The sequence below is a fragment of the Episyrphus balteatus genome, chromosome 3 (genome assembly GCF_945859705.1).
Source record: "Episyrphus balteatus chromosome 3, idEpiBalt1.1, whole genome shotgun sequence".
Classification (NCBI taxonomy): domain Eukaryota; kingdom Metazoa; phylum Arthropoda; class Insecta; order Diptera; family Syrphidae; genus Episyrphus; species Episyrphus balteatus.
In genome coordinates, this window is record NC_079136.1 from 87,936,295 (window position 1) to 87,954,734 (window position 18,440).

Sequence of the window (18,440 nt, forward strand, 5' to 3'; positions counted from 1 at the left end):
ATTTTTTTTGCATTCTTTGAAAGGAATTTCAAAATTATACTTTTTTTTGAAAAAAAAAAAAAAAAATATATGAACATTGATTCTCTTGTAAAGTCGTTTTACAGACGATAATTTCACGTGATAACGTCGTAAGAACCCAGGATTTTGGATAAAATGATTTAAAAATTATTTGTAAGCAAAAAAGAAACTAAAAAAAAGGAATCGGCTACCTTGGGATCCGAACTCCAGACCTCTGCTTATGTGCAAAAGATAAATCTTTCAACAGTTTTACAATCTGGGCTGCTGACTTTAAACCAGGGCAAGCCTTCAAAAACATTAAAAAGTAGAAAAGGAGATGAGTATGATAAAAATGAAAGAGTCGAGTTCGGGAAGTGGGTGGGTTGAGTTTTTAATGGTAAAAAAAGGTATTTATCGATTTCCGGCAAAACTACAATTTCTATGGAAAAAAGTTTTATGGCATTGTAATAATAAAAAAGATCTACAACTTTTGTATTGACAAATTTTTCATATAAACTCAAAATTTATGTTAGAAATTCAATAACCGAGTTTTTGGTTCTGTATTTTTATCTTTTTCAAAAAAAAAATACCCATAACATTTCATGTTACATTGATAAATCTTACGGCTTTTGAGTAATTTAAGTGCAAATTCTAATAAATAGGCAAAAATTAACTGTACATAATGACTAAAACAAAATTTTGAAATCAAGCTTTTTTCAATTTTTGCATTTTCCGAAAACATTTACCATAGTATACTAATGTAATTTTGTTTAAACCATCAGAAAGTAGAGATTTCAACGAACAAAATGGCCACCGATTAAAAAAAAGCTGATGTTTTGACACGAGAACTGTCGATTGAAAATTAGGGTGTTTTTTTTTTTATATTAAGTCAAAATAAGGTAAAAACATAAAAGACATAATAAGGTAAGTTTTGACCAAATTTCGTAGAACAACTTTGTTTTTTTGAAAAATATAAAAATAAAATACCAAAACTGGGTTATTTTGCAATGGGTTTAATCCTACTGTTATTTTTTTGGTTTCAAAAATTATCGACCCTTGTCTGAGAATAAAACAAACAAAAATATTAAATTAATTTTAAATACAAAAGTACCAATTTATTTAGCTTGATAACAAATTGTCTTTAATTGTCTTAAAACTTAACGAATGCAAAGTTATCTGGCAAACACTGGTGGTAGTGTTGCAAAAGTCAAATAACCGGTATGTCCCGGTAAAGTGAGTGGAGCCATTGATGTAAGGACTTTCTTCATTTCTTTTGGAGTTTTAATGGGCTCCTTCTTTTCATTTTGGGCAGTGTCTTCTCCATTAGCATTTGCAGAAGGTGTAGGTTTCTGAAAGCAAATAAAAGCACACAACAGTTAACGGTATAGTATTGAAATCAGGATGTCAAAGTATCAATTCAAACAAAATGAAATTGAAAAAAAAATATTTTTTTTAAATTAAAAAAAAAAAAAAAATATATTGTAATTCTAGTTAGCGCGCAGTTGTCAGTTTTAATTCCATGGAATTTATTAAAAAGCTTGAATCAAAATTTGCACTACTAGTCCATTGAAATGTTACATTAACCTTGCATTTTGGGTAGGACAAGATTTTTTTGTTTTGATGCGTAGAGGAGGTTAATGTGAGTATACAATCTAGTTTTTGGGCCGCCATCTTGGAAAAAGTGATGAAAACAGTTTTTTACCGTATGTCACACAAAAAAAATTGTCAACATCGTTTTTGTAGATAATTTATTTTTCTATAATTTTGAATAAGGTACTTTTTTCTGTAAAACTGAAAATAAGAAAGTTATACTTGAAAATAGATGTACATTTTCAAGAAAAAAATCTTTAAGATGCTATAATTTTTTTTTCTACAACTTTTATTGAAAAAATACTCATGACAGTTTTTAAAGATCATTTAATTTGCAACAATTTGATGTGCTCATTTTGCGTAAAATTAAATTTTTGCTGCTGCAATGGTTTCACAAAAAAAGGTAACAATTTATTTTCGTACTTTTATACAGGGTGATTAAGGAGCAATGTGCCAAAAAGCTGGAGCGTTTAGGTTGGGTCGAGACAAGAAAAAAATCGTACGAGAGGGGGGGGGGGGGGTCTATTCCCCTCCGTTTAGCGGGGAGGGGCAATTTAAAAAAATTGACTTCATTTGGAAAAAAAACTATCAAAAATCAACGGTAACACCTACAATGACGTGCTATACCTTTTTGTAAAGCCAAAACTCTAGTTTCTTACAAAAATTAAAAAAAGCCATTTTATGGCACAGTTTTTGAAGAATTAATTATGAAAATCAAAATTTTGAAAAAAAAATTGGAAAAAAAAAAATTTTAAATTAATTTTTTTTCAAAATTTTATGTAATTAAGTACTATTTTAGTTTTTAAAATTCGATTCTCTTACTTATTTTTAAACCGAAATAGAAAAACCTAAAAACAGAAAATAAAGAGGTTTTTTTAGAAAAAAATAGTTTTGGTTTTTTGTTAATTTCTCGAAATTGACAAGATATTTTTGAATCCGGTTATCTATCTTTTTTTTTAAATAATTAAGAGAATGGAATTTTAAAAACTAAAATAGTACTTAATTACATAAAATTTTGAAAAAATTATTTAAAATTTTTTTTTCAAAATTTTAATTTTCAAAATTAATTCTTCATAAACTGTGCCATAAAATGGCTTTGTTTAAAAATTTTGTAAGAAACTAGAGTTTTGGCTTTACAAAGAGGTATAGCACGTCATTGTAGGTGTTACCCTTGATTTTTTATAATTTTTTTTCAAAAATTAAGTCAATTTTTTTTTAAAATTGCCCCTCCCTGCTAAACGGAGGGGAATAGACCCCCTCTAATACGATTTTTTTCTTGTCTCGACCCAACCTACATGCTCTAGCTTTTTGGCGCATTGCTCCTGATTCAGCCTGTATAAAAGTACGAAAATAAATTGTTACCTTTTTTTGTGAAATCTGCAAAATGAGCACATCAAATTGTTGGAAATTAAATGATCTTTAAAAACTGTCATGAGTACTTTTTCAATAAAAGTTGTAGAAAAAAAGTTATAGCCCCTTAAAGATTTTTCTTGAAAATGTACATCTATTTTCAAGTATAACTTTCTTATTTTCAGTTTTACAGAAAAAAGTACCTTATTCAAAATTGTAGAAAAAAAAATTATCTACAAAAACGATGTTGACAATTTTTTTGTGGGACATACGGTTCGCAAGATATCGATAAAAAAAACAGTTTACACCACTTTTTCCAAGATGGCGGCCAAATGGGGGGAGGGGGGGCCTTCAACCCCGAAAACTAGATTGTATACTCACATTAATCTCCTCTACACATCAAAACAAAAAAATCTTGTCCTACCCAAAATGCAAGGTTCGGTCAAAATTTTGTAACATTTCAATGGACTATATCTATAATTTCTTCTTCATTAAAAAAAAACTACCTAGATAGGTACTCCGATTGAAACTAATCCCAATAAATTTACAAAATTAAGTTTATAAGAATTATTCAAGATGATAATAAATAAATTATTTTAAAAATAAATAGGTAGGTATTTATTAAACTTTTCAACAACTCATACAAGTACCTACGTACGTGGTATGTACTACCTTTTTGTTTTATTTTTATTTTATTTTGTATTTATCTACATACAATTCGAGTAACAACTTAAATAAGAAGCCAATTCAATATTAGCTGCGTTCCTTTGGAAATATTTATCTACTTTTTAGTACTTAAAACTACTTTGAACTACTTTGCTATACTGAAAAAGTAGTTCAAAGCAGCTTTAAGTACTAAAAAGTAGATAAATATTTCCAAAGGAACGCAGCTATAATTTCTGGTTATTTATACCAAATTCATACTTTGTCACAAGTCACTCACATGTCAGGATGGCCGAGCGGTCTAAGGCGCCAGACTCAAGAGCAATCTTGCCCGAAGAATCGGGTTGAGCATTCTGGTCCTCTCTGAGGGCGTGGGTTCGAATCCCACTTCTGACAAAGTTTTTTTTTTATTTTTCAGAAAATTATTTTGGTTAATGTTAGTTTTTTTTTTATTTTTCAGAAAATTATTTTGGTTAAGGTTAGTTTTTTTTTTAAATAATAATGTATTGTATAATGAACAACTAACTAAAGACTTTGAAAATCATTTAACCTGCAATATGTATATAGGTATTTTACGTTATGTTATGTGAAGTTATTAATGCTTTCATAAACAAATTCGAACTTAAGATAACACAGGTATTGCGACTTGCGAGACTTTAAAATATTTATGTAAACAATGGAAAGACCTGTCTGTGATGCTGCTGAAAAAAAAAATCAAGAGGTGTTCGAAGAAGGAATTTTGACACCGAAATGAAGGTTGACATCATAGAATAGAAGAATTTTTATACACAAATTTGTTAAATGTAGTAGGTATTAAATTAGAATTCCAAAAAAAATCAATCTCTTGTCTTCAAAAATTTATATTTTTTTAATTTTATTTTTGTTTTTTTTTATTAAAATTTGCATAGAAACATAACGCTGAATTTTAATTATTCGTTTGGGAGAAATTCAGATAAAAAAAAAACAGTTCTATGGCATAGTTTTATTTTTTTTTTTTTTCAAAAAAAAAAATTAATTTTTTTTATTTTATTAAAGTTATATGAAAGCTGTTGAAAACAAAAAATCGTTGCAATTGAATTTAACTTAATTGAAATAAAAACGATACATTTTTTTATTAGGTATAGGACAGACTTTACGGAAACAAACACTTCAATTTTTTCATCAAAATCGTAAGAAACGTTAAAATATATCGAAAATATTATATGGGAGTATACGTACCAACCGATTTTAAAAAGAGAACAAAAAAAAAAAAATAAATTTCAATATTCCATAAAAATCAGCTGTACCTATTTTGAAAAAAATTCGAACACCCGTAAAGGCGTAGGAAATGTACAGGTGGAAGCACATCACTCGGACGCAAAGACTGGCACGAAACCAATAGGTACTTTACTTGCTCTCTTGCAGAAAAAGTGTGCAGTATTCTCCTAAAAGGGCTGAACTTCTATATACATATTTAAATTAAAAAAAAAAAATTAAGTAAAATCAAGTAAAATTTTGAAAAAATTAAACTTTTAAATTAAAATGGATAAAACGCTTGTTGGGTCGTACTCATTTATATTTCAATGGTTTACTATTTTTGAACTTTAAAATTGTATATATATATACTTTCAAGGAATGTTACCGGTTTATATGCATATAGATAACCGATTTTTTCTAATTCTCAATTGGAAAACGATCAATTCGAACAACGCTTTCACTAAGATGTTGTTGTTTTTGAAAATTAAAAAAAAAATTAAAAACATTTTATAACTCAAAAAAACAAACGCTAAAATTTAATAACGTTGGCCAACACACAAAAATTTTCCCCACGCTTGTAAATCATAAATCAAAGACTAGTTTTTCTCTTATATCTGTTTTAAAAATTATTCATTTTCTAGGTAGGTATACAAATTCGTACATTTTTTTTTTATTTTTTCACTTATTTTTTTTTATGTTAATGAACTCAAATACATATGTATGTACATAAATTAAATTTGATATACATTTTTCCAGTAAAATTTTAACAAACGCATATGATAAGAAAAGCTAAAATAATAGGATATATTATGTAAATCTTCCTCCCAATGTGAAAAAATGATTATTTCAGAACTAGAGTTTCTAGAAAGATTTTTAGGCTTAATGAACCTAAATAATATGTAAATTAAATTTGATATCAATTTGTCCTTATATTAAATATAATACCTTAAGCAAGTTAAGTTCATGTAAATTCATCTCATATAATAGTAATCAACGGACGGAATTTTGCAAATTTTAAGTAGGTACGAACATACTTCTACATTAAAGACCAAACCGATTTTTTCTATCATCTATACAAGTATGTATTTGTTTGAGAAAAAGTTTATCATCTCATGTGTTAAGAAAACATTAAATTTCCCAATAAAAGCAAGAAGAAGAACAACAATCTCTAATTCAACATAAAGCCTTATATTACTCTAGTCCTAGTGCAATTGCAAACAAAAAAAATAAAGAAAATCATTTTTGTGTAATTTTGAAAATTACCCATGTAAATCAGTCGTAGACTGCTTGCTGCTTGCACTTGAATAGGTCCCTACATTAAGTATACATTATACTATACACTATAGAGAAAAGAAACAAACATAGCCATCGAATGGAAGAGCCCATAAATCAAACTCTAGAAATGTTATAACCGTATTTAACGAATATCGATCTTTTACATGGCATGATACTCTGCCGCTTCGATGCACAAAATCATCGTCTTGATCGGAGGCGGCCACGGCAACGGCGGCGGCTGATACTGAGGCGCTTAAATAGTTCTCTTTATATTTGTTATAGGAAAAGATGCTCAATATAAACATAACATACATGCATTGTATATGTATACGTTTGATACCCAACTATGTCCCGAAATTATTACACCAGAAAGAAAACCAAATGAAGATGAACGATGCGCAAGTTTTAGAAAGTAATTTTCGCTAAGAGGTTACCTATGATGGTAAACGTACTTCGATACGAAACGAGTAGAGCGTGTGAAATTCGCACTCGAACGACCGGTAGACGCATTTTTTTTTTCATCAATGGGGATCCAGGTAATTTTGATTAGCACATAAAATAAATTAAGTAATAAGAAAAGGACTCATGACTCAAAAGAAGGGAGTATTACACTCTTGCAATCTTTAAACATAGTTACAGCTTAAAGGATATGTCTATTTATTTTAAACTCGGCAAGAAAAAACATAGTCAGGATTTTTGCCTAAGGGCGGAGCTACAATTCATTGTGAAGTTAGGCCTCAAGCCTCAACCAACAACCTCTATCTTGCTTACAAGAAAAACAAAATTCTTGCATTTTAATTGTTCTAAACCTCTTCTTAACTACCTGAAAAGCCCAATTGTGAATCGTTAAGTGGACCATTCGCACAACTCACTTGCAACTCACTCAAAACACAAATGAAAAAGACTTTTCTACCCGCATCGTGTTTGAAATCAAAATCGGTGCGCCAATACACAGCACACATTTCCGTGAACCGACTTCGGCTTGGTAATAGCGAAATTTCCGATCAGATTTTGTCCTAGGGCTACTCAAATAGATCTAATTGAACTTTAGAAAAGTTAGAAGAAGATCGCCAATTTCATGGGGAAATCATCTTTAATGATGAAACGAATTCGTCAACAAATAGAAAACAAAGTTATCAAGTCCTTACATACACAAGAAGATAACAAAATTTCAACATGTATCTGCCTTTAAGCTTTAACTTTAGCACTTTTTCTAAAATGTGCCCTAAAAATTGAAGTCTACCATTAACGCATCGCAATAAACGTAATGCAATCTACAAAATTCTCCAAAGTCTGTGTTAGCTCTCTAAGTTGAGGGTGCCACTCTTCATTGCCATCGGTAACAGTTGCAATGTTTAACACCTTCGGCATTCACCTCCAAAGAAATATCAGGAAAACCAAAACTGGTTCATCATCATCTGCAATTCTCAATAGCAGACGATCGAGACATGGCTAGATGTTGTATTGGATTTTACTTTGCGCCATGTGTCAATGTTAAACTAACATAACTAACTAAGCAAGGGATACTTTAAAACCATTCGATGTAAATCGCCTCCAAAACATAATCACGCTGAGCCGAAATAGCTTCATTACATCGGCTTAATTGATGCTCACCTGTTCGATTTAAGTGTATTCGAAATTATTTATGACAGACAACAACCGCATAGAGTTTTGGCCTTGTTCATGTGGCAAAAAGTAAATCTTAATCTAAACTAGTTTTTGGCATAAAAGTCATACATACATAAATATGTATATATGATTGAATACAACTTACCTTGTGTTTCAAGAATTCCAGATCCATAACTGGGATATTTTTTGTTCTTACTGTGTCCTCAGATTGTAGTACTTCAAGTGATTGAATCTCGGTAAATCCAAGCTCTTGCAGTTTTTCACAGCATCGTTGTGATTGTTCAATGCAAGGGGAAAAGGAACAAAAGCGACCACCTGATGATAAAAAGAAACAAGAATTATTCTATATTTGTTAATTGAAGGTGGAAAGAAGAACGATAGGTACAATATTATTGGCAAATAAGGACACCATATACATTAACACAATCGTACATTGTATTGGAATAAAATATCGCTGTTCAAACTATTGCCTGTCAATTGTTTCTCAAGTTGACACACCTCACCTTCTACCATTCTCACCTTTTGCCTTTCACATACATAATCAATTGGCGATTAGCAATAGTTGGGGGATTTTTTGTCACAAGTCTTCTCGTGACAAGGGCAAAACATCGCGTTGTGCCAATCGAACTCGGATATGGAGAATTGATTTACAAAGACCGCTCGATACGAGACGGGAGATGGAATAATACCTTTTGCCCAGAAGGTGAGGTAAGAGAAGGTGGATGCTGTGTGCATTTTATATAGGAGCGGCGCGCGCTCGCGCGTTGGACTTCTAGCGAGTATCCGTCGTTTACGCAATTAATTAAACAAATTACCTTTCCGCGAACATTTACAGGCATTGACATAACGTAGTGAGGTAGATATAAATGTATACAAATATATCCATGGAAGTTTTTCTTTGGCTGTCTTCTTTCGGTTTTCTGTTTGTGTCCATCTGTCAGTCGATGGCTTCCACATCGATACGACCAGAAGTTGTCTGTTAAAGTTCTTTCTTTTTTTGTTGTTGTTGTTGTTTTTTTTTTGTAATGTCTTCAACTGATGTAAGAGTGTGTCCATGACCACCTCTATGGATTGGTTATCGATTGCGCGCATGCGCACCTTATTATGCTTGTTAATATGGGAATATTGCAAGTCTGTGCCGTTTGTCAATTTCGATGTAGAGTGATGGTCATTTGGAGACATGGTAAGGCGATACTTGTATCCTTTTGGAGGAGTCGTTCGTAACTAATGATTGAGGCACACGGATATGGAAATAATGGAAGACACACATCTTTGTGATGTGTGATGCCTATTAAGAACATTCTTAAGCATAAATAGTTTTATGGACAAAGTACTTACTATAATTAGGTGCGAAAGCAATTAAATTTAATTTATGTCAAGGCTTGTGCCATTGTTGATACATATGTATATCTTTCCAAACTAGGACGTTATTATTGGATATGAGATTGAAAGTCACTCTTGTTTTTTATACACTATATGAAATGTCTGCTAAGAAAATTCTACAAACATTTTTTATGAGTATGTATGCATGTTATATAAATCATCAACCAACTATTTCTACAAAACTTTAAACAAATCCTGTACATTTTCAGTTTTTAAAATTAATTCGACCGTTACTATGATGGAAATATTACACTGAAATATCTTATCAGATCCCGTTTTTGAAATATAACCTTTAGAAAATTCAAAAAATCGTTTTTTGACTAATTTTGAAGTTAAAATTCAATCCTAAGTGGGCTTGAGGTCTTGTTTATTTATATTTTGACTATCTTTTACTCTGACGACGTTTCGACTGTGTTTACACTCTTCTTCTGGGAGAGTATTTTATCTAATCTTAACAATTTAGTCTTAAGAAATTCTAGCTTTGGTTGGTTTTTCTTTGCTTTTATGTGTTATAAGGTTTAAATATTTTAAAAATTCAAAAAATTCGAAGTTTTTTTTTTTCAAATCATCGAAATTTTAAAATTGAGAAAAAGTAAAACCGCAGTTTGATTAGAATGGCTTAGATCATTATGTACTCGTACATCAAGTTTAATCGAAATTGTACACTTTTTAAGTGAGATTAAAAAAAAAACAACTTTGGAAATAACAAAATAATCATCTGTACCAAATTTCAAGAAAATCCGTTCACTCGTTTAGACTGCAGCTTCATGTACAGATGGAGCACCGACGCGACGCACAGACCGACGGACGTCATGACGAAACCCTATTTTTTTTAACTTTTTCATAATCGTTATGTTAGTTTTGATTAAAACCTCGAATTTTTTTTTGGACAAGATACCAATACTTGCCCTATAGAGCAAGTAAAAATGGAATTTTTTTCACCTGGAACAGGATTGATGAAGAACACTGGCTTTCCTTTATTCGGTTTTTCAATTTGATTTTGCAAAAAAAAAATTTAAAGTGAAGAATTAACGAAAATAGCACTGGTCAACAAGGTTTTTGACACAAAAACCAAAATATACTTTTCTAGAGGTTTTTGGGGTGCTGAACCCAAAACTGAAGTCAGAAAATATTAATATGCCTCCGTACTTAAAATATTACCGTTATAAAATGCAAAAAAAGTTTTTTTTTTATAACGGGCTTGGGCTTTACAAGTTTCTGATAAGTAAAAGATGAGAAACGTTATATTTCTAAAATTCAGCACGATCGACTACGACTAAGAGAACTTAGTTCAGAAGGTAATAGCATACGACGCACATAGTTCAATTTGCAAATACAAATATTTAAACCATATACATTCGTTAATGGAAAATAGTCCACAATTTTTATTTTTATTCTTAGTTAAGAAACTTTATATATTCCAATCAAAATGTATTCAGACTCATATAAAAGTGCAAGAAAGTTCTGGTTAATAACACATCAGCGAAATTTCGTTGTATGAAGTATAATAAAAAAGAGTAAATAGCCAACAATTTAATGTATTGAGTACGTCTAATGCCTGTCGAATTAAAGTTCGTTTAAAAATGAGCACTTTTTGAGTAAAAAACACAATATACTTTTTTCAGGCTCTGCTTTTATAGATTTTCCAAGCTTTGTTGACTTTTTTTTAATTTAAATTTTTCGGACTTACCGCGATTTTTTTTTTTTTTTGTATTTTTAACGAAATGAATAGATTTAAATATTTTCCCGACATTTGGACAAGGTTGCACTTGACCACGACGAAGAAATATGTCTAAAATTTGTTGATTTTTTTTTAAGTGAAAACCATAAATCGAACAAGCAAGTAGTTGCGACATGAACTGTTTTTAATGTTCTCGTATTCCATTCCACATAAGCCGTTTTTTTGAAAATGTCTTACTTTTCCAGTAATACGTAAAAATAAAGTCTACTGTGCAGATAAAAAAATTAAGCGGGGGCGATAATATAACAAAATTCTTATTAAAGTGAAAACTCCAAACTGATTTCTTGAAAAACGACCTTGAATTTTAAGGTCCACTTATAGTATTAAAAAACAGTTGCATATTTAAAAATAAATAACAAAAAACACATTAACATTAGCATTGCTGGCATTGTTCTCTTACTTTGACTATTTTAAGTTTTGTTTTTACGATTACTTTGAAAAGTTGACTTTTAGCGACCTAAATCCTTCCATTGTCCTATATATGCGAAGTTCGTAGAAAATTTCGAGAAGAGGATTGCCCAAAAGCTCTTAAAACAAATAAATGCAACGGTAGCTGCATTCAGTTGGTCTGAGTTTAACTGATTAAAAAAAAACGCTATTTTTCTGTGTTTTTTCTTCTAGTTATGTTATGAAAAAGTTCCGCTCTTAATTATCACAAACATCCCTATCCCTGTCATTAATGGCATTTCTTTAGTTATGCTGTTATTGTCGATAGAATTGGTTTTGTGTATTCGAAGAAAACGGCACAACTAAGAAAATTTCAAGTAGTAAAAGAGCAACCCGATAAGATTTTTTCATCATTTCGGCTATTTTGTCGTATTAAACTGTTCGTAAGTCCGGTTCTGTAACTGAGTTAAAAAGATGAATTTAAATATGTTTTTATTTATGTTTTTTGTACCTATTTATAGGTAATCTAGAATAAGTGCATTTTTTGTATCTTTTTCGTTATTAAATAAATAAAATTGAGTTAAAATAATATAACATTTTTATATTTTTAGTTTTGTATTTTAATAACGTGTAAAACAGCACTTTTTCCATAGGTTCAGAAAAAAACAATGTCGAAAATAGTTCTGTTTTATAACTCTAAACTATTTTTTTTTAATATTGCGTTTTCTATAAAACTTAGTACACCATTTCATAGCAAAAGAAAAAAAAATGCAATTTTTCAGTGTATATAACTTTTGAGTTTTGTTTTTATTGACAACGAAAATCATTTTTTAATGATTCAAAAAACTTTAAATATGGGTTGGGGTCGAAATTCTGTATGGGCCAAAATTCGGATTCCAAAAGTCTGTATTCCAAAATTCTGTATTTTAAAATTCTGTAAATTCAAAATTCTGTATTTTAAAATTCTGTAAATTCAAAATTCTGTATTCTAAAATTCTGTAAACACAAAGTTCTGGATTTCAAAATTCTGTACTCCAAAATGCTGTAAATGATAAAAGAAAAATTGTTTTGATAATGAAAAAAGTGCGCACTTTTTTCATTATCAAAACAATTTTTCTTTTATTATTTACAGCATTTTGGAGTACAGAATTTTGATATTTTCTATGCAGAACCTTGAAGCAGTTTGCGTTCGATAGCTTAAGTTAAGTGTTATGAGTTAATCGTGATATAAAATGAATTCAGAAAAATGGAAAATATTAAATTATTAAAACCTAATAAAGGAAAGGATAAATTGTGTGTCGGTGGTTTTATGTTTAATAACGAAGAAAGAAAAACTTACAAAAAAAAAAATATGGAAAATGAAATATTTTTTTAATGAAAAATCTCGGAAAATTTTTCGGAAAATAGGGTACTTAACTCAAATTAGTCATGCACTTAATAATTCCATTCGAATTTTGTCGAAAAAAAATAAATTTTTTGAGAAAAATGAAATTCAAGCCAGCAGAACATGAAAATCTCGGAAAACTTATCGGAAAATGGAGCGCTTAATTCAAATTAGTCGAACATTCAATTATTATTTATGTCCAATTTTTTCGAAAAATTGGAATTAAAAAAAAAAAACAAATTCAAGTTAGTAGAACATGAATTTGTATGGAAAATGAAAATATTTTTTTTTAATGGAAAATCTCGGAAATTTTTTTCGAAAATTGGGTACTTAACTCAAAGCACTTAATTATTCAAGATAATTTCAAAAAAAAAAAAAAATTCGAAGATCACAGAAAAAAAAATATTTTTGGAATTTTTGTTTGGCACCTAAATATTAAACCAAACCCGAATTTTGTACTAACAGTTTGAGGCATTTTCTGGTAATTGCTCTGCTAACTTTAAATCGAGTTAGCAGAACATTAACGGCCGATTTCTTCACAGAGTCCTAGCACTAGGACCGGTCCTAGTCCTAAAGTTAGTACTCAAATCGGTATCAACTCATTTCTTCACTCAGGTACTAAGCATTAGAACTGTCAATATAGGACCGAGTACTAGTTAGGACTCGGTACTAGCTAGCTCCTCAAAATCAGCTAGAACCTGGTTATTATACCAATCGTTAGGACTCAAATCGGTACCAAATGATTTCTTCACACAAGTTCTAAGGCCTAGTACTGTCAAATTGGTACCTATTTTTGCTTAGGACGTCCTAAAAGTTAGAACCTAAAAATCGACAGTCTAGCGACGATATTATTTAAAACAGTTTGATTTTATCCATTTTTTTAAAGAATCATAAGATGGTAATCCAGATAGTAAATGCCCATAGTATGATCTGAGCTCCAACATTGGGCCGGTTATTTCAATTTTTTTCACAGACGACGAACCTCCGCCTGTCTGCTTGGCATTATACTTTTCCATAGCAAAATGATTTCGAAGCACTTGCATGATTTTTTTATACCGGGATATAATAGCATCCACATTACGCTGAGTAGCAACCTTGAAATAAAAAAATGTTTAAGAATTTAAACAACACACGATGGATGAAATTAAGAACTTACCGAAGGATGAGAATTGTAACGTTCTGAAATTGTGACCCAATCTGCCCTTTTAATTTCATTTGTAGTGCCATTTGTTCTGCAATTTAACACCGATTTCAACGACGAGATCGCACAACAAATCGGTGTCAAATTGATTCCAGTTGGCACTACGATTTTTTTTCGCGTCAGAGCTTACATTTACCATTTCCTTTCTTTTCATTTTTTTCGAATTAGAAATAATATACACAACAATAACTTAAAGGTTTTGAATGAATTAATTATATAATGCAATTGGCATGCAAGCTTTTTAAACAATATATCAATATTCGTGGAAATTTAAAAATTATCAAACAGAAAAAATACGGGTAAATAGATTTTAAATAAGCTGAGAGGTAGAAAGCCATAGCATAAAAACATTTTATTTTTATTACAGGTTGTTCAGTGGGTATTTCGCTCTCACGCACCATCATTATTGTTTTTTAATTCTTGAGTATTTTGAAAAATCACAATTTATATTCTTTTTTCTTCATATTCAATTTGTATGAAATATCAAAATAAATTATTTGAAAAGTCAAAATATTGTCAAAATATTGTCAAAATCAGGGTTAGACCAGTTTAGACGTATTAATTCTTAGGACTGCTTTGTGATTTTAGGTCGGGTCCTATAAATGTGAAGAAATGCTCAGGTACTAAGTTTTCGTTAGGACCGAGTACTAGTGCTAGGACCTGGTCTAGCTAGACCGGGTACTAGGCTGACTTAGGACTTGTGTGAAGAAATTGGCCGTAAGTTTTTCCAAAAGTAGGGGAGCACTTGATATAATTTTAGGGTACTTGCTCTGCTTACTTGAGGGACATGTTTTAATGTAGAGATTTAGAATTACAGAATTTTTAAAAGCAGAATAATGGATTTGCAGAATTTTGAAAAACAGAATTTTGGATTTACAGAATTTTGAAATACAGAATAATAGAAAAGCAGAATAATGGAATACAGAATTATGTTCATACAGAATTTTTTCTTCAGATACAGAATTTTGGTCATACAGAATTTTGGAATACAGAATAACGACCCGTTCCCTTTAAATATCTCTCCTGAAAATTAGCAAATTCCGACTAATGCCACTATGCCATCAAAGCGACGATATATGAAGTCGAGAGGTGAACCAATATAGTGGAAGTATTTTGGTCTAATTTCCATCGCCGATACTATCATATTTTAGTAATTGAGTTAAAATAAGTTGTTACAAATTTTCATTTAAATCGTTACAAGAAAAGATACCAACCATTGAATGTCATTCAATAGTTGATATTATAAATAAAATAAAATAAAATAGATACCACACAAAGATTACTTACCAGACGATTTAAGTGCCTCAAATGCATGCGGCACAGCTAATTGTGGTGCTGGCAAATCAAGAAACACAGCATCGGCCTTGCCTTTTAATTCGTTTGTGAATCCAAATTGGCAAACGTCTCTATGATACACAGTCACAAAGTCACCCAATCCATGACTTTGGAATTCCTCTCGTGCCTGTTGAGCTCGAGCTTCATGAAAATCAAATGTATGCAAATGGCCGTGGGGCTTAACTGCACGAAGGAAATAATGTGACAATGACCCTGAACCAGTACCCGATTCAATGACAACACTACCCGGCTTTATTTCCAATTGAAACAAAATCATGCTAATGTCTGGAGTGTAAATAATTTGAGTTCTGTGGGGCAATGTCTGAGTCCAGAGTTCTGGATTGGGTTGGAGGACATATGCCCAGCCACGGGTAAGTTCAATTTTACTACCATATTCGACACCGATGATATTTTTAACTTTTAATGCACCGAAACTCGTTTGGAAGACATACTCGATAACTTCGCCTTTTTTGTTGACTATTGTGGGTACAGCTTCGATCGCATGCATGCTATTTACACTTAAATAAATAATTACCGTGTCACCTTGTTCAATAACAGTTTTTGGTTTTAAGAAACTCATTTTAAAGTATTTATTTTAAAATAAAATACAAAGAAAATTGTAAAATTTAGAAACCGCGCCGAAGAAAAAATGTAAACAGAAGTTGCTGTTGCTCGGCTGAATGACAGCTAGTAGCAAAGGAGAGACGTCAAACGGGAAAAGCACATGTTGGACATTGTGGATTGTGGAACGCGTTTCATTTGTTTTGTGGTACGATTACATCAGAGTAATTATCCATGGTAACTCACTTTACATTCAGAAAAATATATCCAATACCTACATAAATACATTAGATTTTTTTGTCAATTTTAATATATGTACCTACAAAATGATACGAAAATACTTATAAATAAACTTATTTTCTGATGTTTTTTCTTGAATTTTTTGATTTGTATTCTTAGTCAGCTATTACATGAAGCCTCAAGAGGCTTGACTCTTTTTTCTAATTTTCTTTTGATAATCATTCTGTGAGGCGCGTACTATTACACGATGCCTCTTGAGTCCAGGACTCAAATTTAACATTTCTCTTTTGATTTAAAATTTGTTGTTGTTGTATTGTACCAAGAAGCAAAAAGAAATGAGAGGGAATGTTGAAAAAAGAAAAAGTAGAAAAAGAAACGTCAAAAAAGAGTCTCGGACTCACGACCCACGACTCTCCGGTCGGATAATTTTTTCTTTCATCTTTTTTCTCTTTTGCACTCATTATGTTTAAAAAGAGTCGCGCCTCTTGAGGCTTCATGTAATAGCTGACTTATTATTCCTATTTACTTCGCTATAATATCCGATGGTTTTTTCGTTAACATTTTCGCTGTTGAAGCCTGGTACACTTTTCGCGCTAAATTTTAGCCCATACAAGTTATCGATAATTTGTATGGGATCCATTTATTTTAGCTCGGCTAAAAATGTTCGATAATTTGTATGGGAGGTAAAATTTAGCGCGAGCAGCGTACCAGACTTGACTTTGGAGACTTCAAAATTTTTCATTTCGCTTCAGCTGCGTACTAGGCTTTAAGTAAAACATTTTCTTTTTATTTTCGCGCTAATTTTTAGCTCCCATACAAATTATCGAAAACATTTAGGGCGATTTTGTTCACTATTGATCAACTTGAAGCAAACTCTCAAGTTGACAAACTTGAGAGTTGACTTTAACTCGAGAGTTAAAACAAAAGTTGAGAATCTATTTTGTTCACTGTTTTTTTCTTAACTCTCGAGTTTGAAAATCAAAAGTTGGCCAACTTCCAGTTGGCCAACTTGGGATATTTGTGACAATTGATACAAAATCTGTCAACTTTAAGTCTGAAATTCAAACAAAATGTCAAATTTGAGTAAATAATAAATAATTTAAATCCATATGTCATGAATTATTTCGTTTTTTTTTTAAAGAAAAAATGATTATATACAAATCAATTTGTTTTCAATTGTTTTTGTGTGTATCTGCAGTTGGAAAATATTCAGAACCTTAATATAAAATGCAACAATCAGTAATTTGTGTAAACGAAAGTGAAAATATAAGTATTTGTCTTTTGATAATATGTGAACTCTTCTTGTAAAACCCATTTCGTCTATTATACTTCAGTCCAATTTGCTATTAATAAATATTATTCGGAAAATTTTGGCTCAATTTAATTTTTTCTCAATAAATAAAATAAAAAAACATGACATTTTCATCCAAACTCTCAAGTTTGCTTACTCAACTTCTACAATTTCCGGAAGTTAAGAAAACTGAAAGTTAATAAACTCTCGAGTTGAAAATCGAAAGTTAGAAACGTCAACTTTCAGTGAACAAAATCAAATTGGGAAGTTGAAGATAAAAATCCTCAAGTTATGTTCAACTTCGAGTGAACAAAATGGCCCTTAGATGAGCTAAAATATGTATCCCATACAAATTATCGATAACTTGTATGGGAATTTTATCTCGACTTAAATTTAGCTCGATCTGCGTACCAGGCTTTAAGTATTGGCTAAGAACACTTGGTAACTCGAGTGTCCGATTGTCCGATAATGGACACGAGTTTTAAGAGCCCGACATAGTAGATATGAAGTTTTTCAGTGAGGCCTTCAAAATTTTTCCGGAGCCCTCTTTTAAGCCAACGAAACTAAAACAATCGAACTATTCGAAAAAAAAGTCATCAAAAGCCTTAACTACATTGAAGCCTGGTAGGCTGTTCGCGCTAAATTTAAGCCGAGATAAAATTCCCATACAAGTTATCGATAATTTGTATGGGATCCATTTTAGCTCAGATAAAATTTTTCGATAATTTGTATGGGAGCTAAAATTTAGCGCGAGCTGCGTACCAGGCTTTAAAAACAACAAGAACTTTATCTGTATAGATTTTTGAAAAATCCAGATAATTATCCAGATTTTACTTTCTCTCGATAAAAACAGTAGTGCCAAGGTAGTTTAATTGTTGTGTTCATACAGAAATATCTGAAAATATTAACAAAAAAAAAAAGCGGAGAAAACGAGGTTTGAAAAAAACTCTCATACAAAAAAATAATCAAAAATTTGTTTGACATGGTTGCATTGAAATGTTAATATTTCGAGATATACGCAATGCACTTTTCAGATAAAAGTCTTAAATGGATCCTGATAAGATTGTTGAGCAGATATGTATATAAAGTTACCAAAGTTTTTTCGAAAAATTAGAAATAAAAATAAAAAAGTCTTCACATTTGATTTTTAAAAAATCGAAAAAAAATTCAATATGGC

General features: G+C 30.8%; 1 protein-coding gene and 1 non-coding gene across 2 annotated transcripts; one reads left to right on the plus strand and one right to left on the minus strand.

Annotated features, from left to right (window-relative positions):
• Positions 1-1,081: 1,081 nt before the first annotated feature.
• LOC129917047 (tRNA (adenine(58)-N(1))-methyltransferase catalytic subunit TRMT61A) lies at positions 1,082-15,864 on the minus strand. The gene is made up of 3 exons (XM_055997362.1): positions 15,124-15,864; positions 7,886-8,055; positions 1,082-1,346 (listed from the first exon to the last, which is right to left on the minus strand). The coding sequence occupies exons 1-3, from the start codon at positions 15,749-15,751 to the stop codon at positions 1,170-1,172; spliced, it is 975 nt and encodes a 324-aa protein (XP_055853337.1). The 5' UTR covers positions 15,752-15,864; the 3' UTR covers positions 1,082-1,169.
• On the plus strand, positions 3,883-3,996 carry Trnal-caa (transfer RNA leucine (anticodon CAA)). Its single transcript has 2 exons — positions 3,883-3,920; positions 3,952-3,996. It is a non-coding gene; the product is annotated as a tRNA-Leu (tRNA).
• Positions 15,865-18,440: the final 2,576 nt, after the last annotated feature.